At 40.0% G+C, this 12,070-nt stretch overlaps 1 protein-coding gene across 1 annotated transcript in view; it reads left to right on the top strand.

The window, feature by feature from the left end:
- Nucleotides 1–1,090: 1,090 nt before the first annotated feature.
- Nucleotides 1,091–12,070, top strand: part of dync1i1a (dynein cytoplasmic 1 intermediate chain 1a) — a 96,806-nt gene continuing 85,826 nt past the window's right edge. Inside the window, exons 1-7 of the mRNA XM_080735672.1 lie at nt 1,091–1,185; nt 2,373–2,500; nt 3,479–3,593; nt 5,318–5,405; nt 8,024–8,065; nt 9,367–9,426; nt 10,393–10,508. Coding sequence (XP_080591798.1) covers nt 2,393–2,500; nt 3,479–3,593; nt 5,318–5,405; nt 8,024–8,065; nt 9,367–9,426; nt 10,393–10,508 — 529 coding nt within the window. The 5' untranslated portion in view covers nt 1,091–1,185; nt 2,373–2,392. The remainder of the gene's footprint in view (nt 1,186–2,372; nt 2,501–3,478; nt 3,594–5,317; nt 5,406–8,023; nt 8,066–9,366; nt 9,427–10,392; nt 10,509–12,070) is intronic.

Here is a 12,070-nt window from a genome sequence, read left to right as displayed (position 1 = left end):
GCGGGACACGAGGTTGTTTTCGCAATGTCGCTGCTGTGTCCATAACAATGGGTGCGTTTGGGAAATGCGCACCTCGAGCGCACTCACATAGGCCTATTAGTTTTGTCTTGGCCAGTGCTCTTAGTGCTGTATTTCCGAACGCAACCAATGTATGGTCAGTTATAACACACTGGTTCACAAACAGTGGGTCGGGACCCATTTGTGGGTCGCAGACAGATGTGAATGGGTCCCTTTCTTTTTTGTAATTATTAGCCTATTATTATTATTACCCAAATAAATAAATAATGAATTAATAACAACATTCAATGTCGTTATTTTTTTGTCATTTCATGAAAATCAAAGAAAAAGCTAAGAAATTCCATAAATTAGAACACAATGTTTAAGAAGTAGTGAAAATTGCCGATCTACAAGCTCACATACAATGCATCGCTGCAGTGTTGAGAGCTTGTAGATCTGCTGTCGGACCATTTGGAGATATAGCAGATCAACAAGCTCACAGTGATGTGACGAATTGTGAGCTTGTAGATCTGCTATTTTTGTTTTTGAAAACTTTAAACAGGACATTCTGCATAATGAGTAGCCTAGACCTACTTTTTTATGCCAATGCCTTGTAGCATACTTTTAGTAAAAGTTTTACTCAAGTAGGTCTACGTTTTGAACTCCGGACTTCTACAATGTGGTATTGAATGTACTTTTTCCACCATTGGTTTGGGGTCAAATTGGGGGCACATATGATAACATTTCCATACATACATCTTTCCTCTATTTCAAATGGTACAGTATAGGCTACACTTTTTCAAATGGCCAGAAGATGGCGGTATTGCAACAACCGCCGCCAGCGTCAGACAGTGATGCCGTGCGTGTGGAAGGAGGAGGGAGGGGTGACTTCCTCCTCTCCTCCTGTCTCATCCTCCTGCTTCTCCCAGGGATGCAGCGTGCAACAATACACCTGTTTTATTTGGGTCACTATTAGACGCTGAAATGTCCTGTTTTACAAGGTGTCATTGGTAGCTTCACAGCAAAGGTGCAAAGTGCCTCCAGTCCACACACCCAGACACTTTGTGCGACATCCAGATCTGACCGTATTGTTTATGGTGAATGGTCGGGGGAGCAGCGCCACAGTGAGACAGCATCTTTGCCGGTGACACATCATCATCATCATCAGCATCAATTCCAGACGTTAAGGTACGCTACAAAACAAGAACAAGACATAATCATGTCTGTTAGATGTGTTTGTTATTGTATGCTTCCCAATGCCTATGCTGCGATTTCCCACAGGTTATACAGTATAGAGCATTAAATTGCCCATTTGACGTCATGCAATTTTGGGGGGATTAGTGGCATTTATATCCTGCTACCCTCCAAAGCTTCAGCCCTGGTTGTCCCACTTCCTCCACTGAAATGTGCTGTCATGCCAGGGTTTATCAGCCATATGAGCAAGGCTGTGCCAACATGCTCGACAAATGTGTTACTTTGTTTGAGGATCTATTTATAGACATGATGTCGCGTCTGCTCTCTCTTGTCTGCAGTGTGGTATATTTGTAAACTCTTTGATATATTTTCTGATACATTTCTAGGTCAATTTGATTTGTATCTCACTTGAAGCAAATATAATTCATGGGTCATGCATAATACAGCTTTATATATTGATTATTGTAAGGGAACATGTGCTTTCAGGCAGCTTGGGTGTGGTATTTGAACTCATGACACAGCACTGGTCCCATCATGCAAGCTGTGGGTGACTTTGGTAGCCCATACTTTAATCTAGGCCTTTTTCACTGTGGCAATTTTGACATGGAATATTGGAATAGACACAGGTGTTGCCAATGATACTTGTTAAGGTTACATTCCATTCAGGTCAAACAGAGTCATGGGTTGCTGCTGTTTATCCTACTATTTCTGCATGAAAAAAGTCGATTGGTTTATTTGAACCATCACTACATAGTGATAGACTACATTGTAGCCTATATTTGGTTGAAATTTCAATGAGACACAAAATGTTCTACACTAGTTGGTTGCCTGTCCTGTTTAACATTTTACTTAAAAGTGGAGCACTGCTGCCCCAAAATAGTAACACAATGGGTTGCTGTGGATGTCCCTGTCAGCCCAATGTGGCCTACCTACCTAGTTCCTACAATGGTTTTTCCTTGCACTCATTTGCTGCTTGGCCTGCAAAATGATGCACATACTATATGGCTACTATACTGTAAACACCCCATCTGTTGAAAGTGTTGTAGAGGTTGCTGTAATTGTCAATTCTCCCAGATGCTTTGTAAAATCACCACTGCATATTCAATTGTGGAAAAAATATCATGCAAAGGTCATTCATTGCAGTATACAGTGCCACACATGGGTCTTCTCCTCTTACACAGCACGAGCACAACACGAGACCATGTCAGATAAAAGTGACCTAAAAGCCGAGCTGGAGCGCAAGAAGCAGCGCCTGGCCCAGATCAGAGAGGAGAAAAAGAGAAAGGAGGAGGAAAGGAAGAGGAAAGAGGTAAGAAGAAAAGTCAGTAAAAAAGTGAGTAAATCCACATCTCATCTCTCTGGTATGCAAGGTGACTGTGTGGGCTGTGTGTCTGCTTGCTCCCAATCTGCACTGTAAAATCGTCAGTGTTAATTTAACAGACCTGTAAGTACATGGTTCATTTAGCTGGGAACTAATTAAGGGTTGGGATCCGGAACCAGAGGAACTGGAGGAACCTGTCTTGAACATTGAGGAATCACACTATCAGAGCCGGTATTTGGACTTCACTTCTGCAATACAATTACAATACCAGTGGTTCTCAAACTTTATAATTTCAAGGACCATCATAACTCTGAGAGTGTACAAATGTAACCAAATAGACCCGTAAGGGTCCATTTAGTTTCTACACTCTGAAGGGCTGCCCATACTGTCTCCGACCACCAAACTTTTCGTCGGAAAGTTCCGACTTTCCGACATGCAGCTTTTTGAACTCTAAAACAGGTTAATGCTTTTCAGAACTTTCAGACGAAGAGTTTGGTGGTCGGAGACAGTATGGACAGCCCTTCAGAGTTACAGACCTTATATAGGAATCAGACCTTATATAGGATTCCCAACCCTACTGGGGACCTTCTGGAACCCCCCCGGAACCCCTAGCAGTCCCCAGACCCCATGTTGAGAACCAGTGCACTTTGCCTATGACAAAGACTATGGGTATGATTGTGTTTGGGTGTGTCCGTGGCCAATTGTGTTTAGGTGTGGCTATGGGAGGCTTCTGTGTAATTATGTACAGTAATGTACATGTGTGTACATTGTATGTGTGTAATGATTCAGAACTATAATCGTTCTGCGTATGTGTTTGCATGTATGTTCACTTGCATCCATCTATGGTCCTCCTTTCCCCAACACATTTTCATATCAAAAACACATATTGACAGTAATTATGAGTGCAATTGGTGCATCCATGTTTTGACCCACGGTGGCTACCTGGCTTTGTGTTGTGCTGTGCAGGCAGAGAGCCAGCAGAAGAAAGAGGCTGCACCAGAGGATTCAGACTTGGACCGTAAACGCAGGGAGACTGAGGCCTTGCTGCAGAGCATTGGCATTTCACCTGAGCCTCCACTAGGTACACCCCATTACACGTTACAAAGAGATGATACATCATCAAATGATATGATACCTACATTTCCCCACAGGGATCTGGCCTATATCTCTGTCTTTTAGAGTGTATAGGGATATTCAGAATCTATTTGGCCCTAACAACTAGGATGACTGTATGTATGCACACCATCCAGCAGATGCATGCTACTAGCTATTTATTATACAACCTATGTATTGTACTCTGTGAAGAATATTACAACCAAATTGCCAGAGAATTTCTTTTGACATTTTACATTTCTGCAAACCATACATTTATTCTCTCTACGTTTCAAGGCAGGTGCATCTTCAACAATGAACTTAAGACACATGTGTGGCTGTGCTGATTTTTCAGCGCCATTCGAGTTGCTTACAGATTGGATGGAAATAAGCTAAACTATGAAATCTAGGATTAAGTCGACATGTCATGCATCTGGAAATGTACAAGCAAATGTTCTTTTAGTTCTGAAAAGTTGAGAAACTTGACATTCAACGCTGTAGTTTGCAAAAACATTTGCCAAACGTCTTTTTCTGGCAACCAGGTTGGAATATTATTTGTCCTGTCTTGGATCGTCAGTTACAGTACTAACATGACATGAATTGGCCATGTGTGTGTTATTCGTTGCGTTTCAATGCATTTCAAATGTGGATTGATTCAAAACCAAAATAATCTGCTAAAACAATGCAAAAACAAACAAAAAAGAAACAAATTAAATATATGTTTTCTGTAGGAAGCAGTGAATAGACTATGATATGTATTTGGCACTATGGTCCTTTAATTAGTACCGTACCGGCAAAGGGTTAGTGGCAGACTGCATGCTATAGGTAGAATCTAGGTAGGACATGCTTGCTTTGTTAGTCGTTTGTTTGCAAAAAAACAATCAGATGGGCAGAACATTTGATTAAATATTTTTTTGTTTGTTAAATCAATCAAGTCATGTGGCCCTCATCTCTTTTCTTATGAGCATTCTTTTGTTTTTCATCATTTCAGATGTTTATATTATCTTTTATTTTCCATTTTCGAAACTACGCCATCATGTACGTATGTGTAGTAATCCAGCTTCATGTCATTTCATCTAGTGCTTCTGTTGCTGTTCACATTGCTTCTAGACATTGATGCAAACATGTTCAACTCATTTGATAGGACCTCCTCATAACACTATCCTTTTGTCATCTTTAAGTTGACTCCTTTGTTTCCTTGCGTGTGCATACCTTGAAGTACAATCATATACTTGTTTTAAGACAAACAAATACATGTGTCTTAATTTATCCTCCTTCCACTTATTAAAAATCGGATTAATTTACTACAATTCCCAAGATCCCTTTCACTCCTAGTGGTCCAACATTGGAACAATACTCTCTCCTTACCTCAGAATTAGGTCACTGCTGTGCCTATTCTGGCTTTAATTAGCCTCCCAATACAATACAGAGTGTAAACTATCCCTGCTAAATTAGCTTACTTTCGAATGCAATTCAAAGGACTCGTTTGACGCTCTGTTCCCCTTTTGTTTTTTTGTTTTTGTTTTTTTTACATGAATTTTCATTCTTTATTTTTCATCATGTATTTTCTTTGCTTTGCTTTACTCATGTCATCCATCTTGTTGTTTTGTTTTGGTTGATGGGCTACCATTCCTTCTCATTGGCAATACCTGGGTTCACCAGTCCATCCACTGCAGCCTTTAATGTCGGAATCGTGTTATTTTCATTATTTAGTCCCGAACCCCATGTCCCCCTCCAAATCAGTGAGCACACCCAGTGAAACCGGGAGCCAGGATTCAGTGGACGGGGCAACAGCGGGCAGGTAAGTCCACTTGACCTGCCTAAAACGTATTAACCACTTAAAGGAGTACTTCACCACTTTTCAACCTATCTTCATATAATTGGTCCTCACTAAAAAATAGCTTTTCTTTTTTCTTTTTTTTTTTTTTTCTTTTTTTTTTCATTGGAGGGTTGTAGGCAGGTCAGAAACCCATCGTCTTGTGACATCATCGATTGGGAATCCAAGCTAATAGAAAATGCAGGCTTTCTATTCCTGAAAAGTTGCAATGTTAAAGTGGAAGCCATTGTTCTCGTGATAATAAAAATCAAAATATTAATAAAAAAATATATATATTGATACATTTCTTTTTTGGAAAATGATGATGTCACAAGACGATGGATTTCTGAACTTCCCACAGCTCTCCTAAGAGACTTGGACCGAGTAGAAAAAAATTGTGCTATTTTATTATGAACATTAGTGAGGACCTATTATATGAAGATGGGTTGAAAAGTGGCAAAGTCCTCCTTTAAGCTATACTTCTATACTTAGCAAAAATAGCCAATCAACAAGGTCAGAACGTTATGAGCTTGTAAAAAAGGCTATTTTCACTATTTTAGAAAATGTTCTTTTTCAATCTTTAAAAAAAAAACATCTTCACTTATAATGTCATGCTCAAAAAATAGGGATGCAAGGTTGAATGTGGTTTAAAGAGAAGATGCAAAATTACTCTGACAAAAGGCTTTTGAACTCAGATCAGATTTGCTTAAGCAATGCAACATGAGATGACTGTTATGTAGAACATTCCAGAAAGTTATGTTAAGTTTTGCTCATAACCATTCACCAGGGATGCGCTTTGAGAGGTTACCACTTCAGAAACCTGTGGTTGCATGCTTCAAGCCAGGTGGTAATTTCTTTGGTCTCAAAGGAAAAAAATAATGTCCGCTTTCCTTTTTGACAAATATTCTATCTCTCTTCCTTTTGTCAATGGGATGACAGGTATAGGTAAGGTTCAGCCTCAGTAAGTGTTGTTGATGTTGTGGTGTCCTGTTAGCCTTTGGATGTAGTATTTGTCATTTTTGTCACATCACCCCATGCGTTGATGACCACAGTAAGTATCCAACGGTTTCTGAGCCATGTGGTCCATACTGTAGGTCAGGAGCCTATCTCCTGTTTACTTAGCATGAGGCGGCTTGATGTACGGTACAAGTAGGCCCACTCCCTGTTAGCAGTAAGTGTTGGGTGGAGGCCCTGCGTCCTCCCGGTGGGGGCTTCTCACTGGCAGGTGAGCCAGTAGGATACAACAGCAGTGACTGACAACACAAAGAAATGTGTGTGGGGAGGAATGAATTGGCATAACGCCTACTACGGCTACTCTAAATAAAATAAAAAGTTACAAGTTCTGTATCTTCGTCCTCCAGATGGCATGAGTCTGAAGCGACGATATAGAGGATGATCAGTGTCATGCTATAGTGAGTGCTACAAGTGTGATGGCTTGATTGTTGATAGATAGATACCTTTATTATCCCAAGGGGGAAATTTAGTTGTCCAGTAGTAGCACAGCAGTATACAGTTATTTACAAAGTTACAGAGACGTGAGAAAGATAGATAAGAGGGAAAAAACAAAAAACAAAGACAAGAGCAGTACAGTACCAATAAGGAGAAGGTGCATCAATAGAGGGGGGCGAATAATATATAAGTATATACATAAAGTGTCTTGCAAAAGAGACCATAGCAGTCAATGCTAGTTAGTGCAAACAAGTATCTCACTGTCATTGTTTAGCCAAAGCAAAAATACTCAGAAACTACCAACACTAACAACCTAATAGTGCAGTGTCAAAAATCAGTGCGAAAAAACGAAGAAACTAGGAAGCGTGTTCATATCAGAAAGTGTGGGTGTGGAAAGTCCGACAATCTCTGACATTGTTCTTCTCAAAGTAAAAGCACAAATGGATGTGCTTTCCAGATACAGTAGCATGCCAGCGTATATTGATAAACTTTCAGAAAGCATCCTTGGTGAGCCACTGGACCAAATATGTTTAGAATGTGGCATAAAGCAGAAATGTGTCATAAAGTTAACATGACTCCGTGTGAACACACACAGTATGACATGAGACGCTCGCTCAGTCATTGTGTTGTTCTGTACCATGCTTTTCATAACATTAGCTAGCTCATATTCTGTATCACACACACACACTTGTTATTATTTCTCAGTAGTACCGCACCTTAATACAAAGTCTCAATTATATTTGACACTGAGAAGAGAGTGTCATCATTATTCAAGATCTTTCCATTTTGGACTCAGTGGCAGGTCACTGTAGTGTGTGAGTGATGCTGATCATGCACATGTGGGTTGTCATTGATGTGCCATTATGATACAGCAAGGGGTGGAATTGGGGTAGAAGTATCTGTCAGAGAACAAACTGGCTTCCTGAAAGAATTTTAGCTCAAGGTTGGCTTCCTGAAAGAATTTTAGCTCAAGGTGAGGTGATGATTTCTGATTTCTTTTTAGGTTTTACAAATTGGATTTTACAAAACGGTGAGTTAGTTTCAGTCCCTGGAATGAAAACCTTCCAACCCAAATCCACCCCGGAGTATGGCATGCCATTTTGAGCTTCTCCATCTGTGGCTGTGTGTGTGTGTGTGTGTGTGTCCCCTCTTAGGTCAGGTTTCTCTAAAAACAAGTCCCAAGCCCAGAGCGACAGGTAAGCATGCCCTCCCTCTCTAGCTGAGCTTCCCATCACTGGGACACAAACAGGAAGGCACACATGGTGTGTTGCCGATCCCATCCTGTTGTGCTTATGAAAACCAAAGCAATGCAGTGGCAATTTGTTTCACTGTTCTGGCTCCTATCCCTCCCATTCCCAAGGACAGCAGGATTATTTGTGAGTTACGAGTGACACATGTTAGCAGGCGAATACTTGTGAAGTGCCGAAGGGTTGTTTTGCAATGCAAAATATTCCTCATGCATGGCAATTCTATTGCCATGTGCAGTACACTCATTAAGAAAAAGGTCCTATATTTCCATTGATATATTTCTCATAAAAAAAAAGTTTTTTTTATTATTGGTCTTTCCTCATTGGACCTTTTTTGGTAATCGGTTGATTACATGCATACAGTACAGTACTGTATTTTATGCATTAAGTATACAGTAGGTTATTATATTTCTGGAATACATTGTTCAGTTGTTTCAATGTATCAAAATACAGCAAGTCACTTTTTTATTATGTATTTATTTATTAACCTATATTTACAGTGTGTGTGCGTGCGTGCGTGCATGGGCGTGTGTGTGTGTGTGTGTGTGTGTGTGTGTGTGTGTGTGTGTGAGTCTGTGAGTCTGTGTGTGAGAGAGAGAGAGAGAGAGATAGAGAGAGAGAGAGAGAGAGAGAATCTTGGCCCTGTCACACAAACAATGACAATGGCATGAAATTAGACGATTGTGATTTCTTTTGAGTACGTCATCAAAAATAATGCCTAAATATATTTTTCTAGTTTCCCATGATCATATGACCTTATATGCTATACGGCCATCAGGTTAAATACTGTTCCTCCACAGACGTCAATCAGTTTTCTTTTTTACACACAACCCTTACATTATTCTCCCATGAACCGCCTATGTTTTCACCCTCATGTGGCATCTCCTTGGCAGAAGATCAAGAGATATACATTATACTGCAGCCTTAAATACACATAATACGTTAAAGTATTATGAAATATAATGTGTCCCTCATGTAAAGACCTCCAGTGTCCCCCAATTCCCCTGTCTAAACAAGATCAGTGACAGTGTTGGCCTGTGTTGTTCAAGTGAACTTCCTGGATGAAGCCATTCTCTAGACGACGTGTGCGTGTGTATGTGTAAGCATGTTTGTGTGCATTCATGCGTGTGTCCAAATAATCAGTGTCCTTTCTCCTGTGTGTGTCAGTATGTAATTGCCTATAGGTCATCTGTCAGTGTGTAAACCATGCCTGTCCTCTCCCCCTTTGCTCCCCCTGCTGGTGATGTCAGGACACTGCAGTGGGACACCGACCCATCTGTGCTACAGCTGCAGGCTGACTCTGAGCTCGGGTACATCTCTCCTCTTAGTCTCTTCTGATACAGTTGGGAAATCTGTCAATCTGTGCTACCTCTTCCATCTATTCATTTTTTATTGATTATAATTACAGAAATCATATCCATAAAGTTGTGAATATTATAACATTGATCTGTCAAAATGCTGAATATCATTTTTTAAATTAAAATTAAAATTAAACTGCATACATTTTCGAGAGTACAGATTTTCTCATTTCTCATCGATGATAAGTAGGCCTAATAAGAAGGTAATAAGTTGTTGTGTTGAAGTGTCCAAAAGTTTCTTATACAGCCTTTACAATTTGTTTAGTAATTGATTGATAAAACTTTATGAAATTACATGTTGATATTAAAAGAATTTCACACAATTGTATTTAAATTTAAAGTAAAACAATGAGGCCATAATATGTTGTGATTATATCATGGCTAAGGGTACTGTAGTGGCCCAAATCCTTTATTTGGTGCTACTGGTTGCCGATGCTCAAGATTACGTTCAGACGTGTGATGTGTCCCAAAAACTGATGTCCAAACGTTCCAATAAAGTTTAACATAAATGAATATTTATTCTGTGTTGCTATAAGTCCTATACTTCAGCTAATACCTGCGCCTCATTACAGAGCATGTTAAATAGACAATTGGTAATAGGCAATTAGGGCGTGACCATGTTCCAACTTCAGTGACATCATTAATAGGCAAATGGCTGAAATGGCTCTTACAGGTACCTTAAATGCCCATAACTGGGATACAGGTAATGCCTCTGTGATTAACAGCTAGATTCATCCACATTCTTTATATTTAAGCATTATTTACCTAACACATATTATGAGATTTGACTAACACATTTTAAAATAGTATAAATAGTAAAATGTATAGAACCTTTCTTTATTCCACAGAGAACCTACAGTAATTGTCTTGTTGTGAGTGTTCAGTAACATTGCTCATGGTCTTGTGTGTGTTATCCAGGCGTAGGATGCACAGGCTGGGAGCCTCTAAGATCACACAAGTGGACTTCCTGCCCAAAGAGGTGGTGTCTTATAGCAAGGAGACGCAGACACCCCACACTGCACACCTGTCTGAAGGTGAGCCTGAGCTATGTGACTGTGTGCTTAATGTGGTTATATCATGCTGTGTGCTTCGAATGACTCTAAGGATATCAATGTCAGTACTGTAGATTGGTTGGTAGGTTTGTCCAACACTTTGGTCCCAAACAAGATATCTCAAAGATGGTTGTATTGCCATGGAATTTGCGGAGTATGTCCCCCAGAAAATCTTTTGGTGACCCCCATGGCCTTTCCCATAGCACCACTCTTATAGGCCAAAAGGTCCACTTGCACAAAATATATGTGACAATATAATAGGTGGATTCTTGCATCTTATTGAACACATTTATGTTCTCCGGGGAATGAACATTAACTATTTGAGCGACCTGAGTCATGACCTTTCCTCTAGTGCCACTCTCTGACCAAAATGTCAACATTTAATGTTTAGCAGCACTAGTGAGAACACTGGGCAAAGCATGGCGATGCCAGCTGGTTCAAACCACTGACATTGTTGTGTGTAAGTAGCAGCTCAGCCTCTAGGTGCTGCTATTGTAGCTTTTAGACTCATCTTTGTTTCTTTCACTTCAGTACTTCATCGTCCGTGGTATCCCTTGAAAGCATAATATTTCAGCTATCCAGATACTGTGTAGGACCCAAGAGGCTACAGAGGACTCCACATTGAAATGATTTTCATCGCTGTGTGGTCGAACTATGGGACCCATGGTTAGCTGACTCACTGCTTGTTTTAAACCTGGAGGAGGGGAGAGGCAAAAGACAGTCTGTGTCTGTCTGTCTGTCTGTCTGTCATTGACTTTCAGTTCCAGGCTATCATACGTTTGAGTCTTGAACATAAATGGGTACAGGTTGACAGAGGAGGGGAAACCCGAGATTTTTGCCTGACTGAGATTAACCACATGAACCCTAGCATCCCTACTCTCACTCATAAATCATAATAGGTTAACATTAATGCTAAGCGTTTTGGTGCTTAGAGGGGAGAAATGAAGGGATCAAGGAGAGATCCTTGAGGGACCCCGGTCAGCATGACATTCCTTTTTTGGTTATGAAATTATAGGCAGATTATAATTACAGTATATACAGTATATGTATATTTATTATGACACATTTTGAGATTGTTTATCAGACATATTTTGCTATTCATCGTACAACCTATTTATTGTACAAGTATACAGTGCTTAGGTGCATTAAAGCATTGTTACAACATCCAAGCGCACTTTCGCACATTGTATTGAATATTGTTGTGCAGAGGTATTTAAAAGAGACTTTATTTTGAGCAGAATACAGAGCAGAATACTGTAGTTATTGCTAATTATCATTTCTAAATATGTCTATAGTCCATCGATCATTATCGTGTTAGCAGTCGTAATTTATTTACTTCTATTTGTTAAATTGTCATTGTTGGTCTTTATTGTTTTCATATTATTACCCTGGACAAAGATATGAAGTTAGGGGAATGAGGTTACAGTATGTCTGCGTCTAGTATGATCTTATATTATCCATCACACGTGCACAAATACCGTATGTGTGCTCGCGGTCATGTTCGCAGGTCACACGCACATGCATGCGTGAGTGCGCGTCTGCCG

This window comes from Nannobrachium achirus, assembly GCF_963921795.1.
Source record: "Nannobrachium achirus genome assembly, chromosome: 10".
In the NCBI taxonomy this organism is placed as follows: Eukaryota; Metazoa; Chordata; class Actinopteri; order Myctophiformes; family Myctophidae; genus Nannobrachium; species Nannobrachium achirus.
Note: the sequence above shows the minus strand (reverse complement) of the source record. Positions and strands in the feature narration are given on the sequence as shown.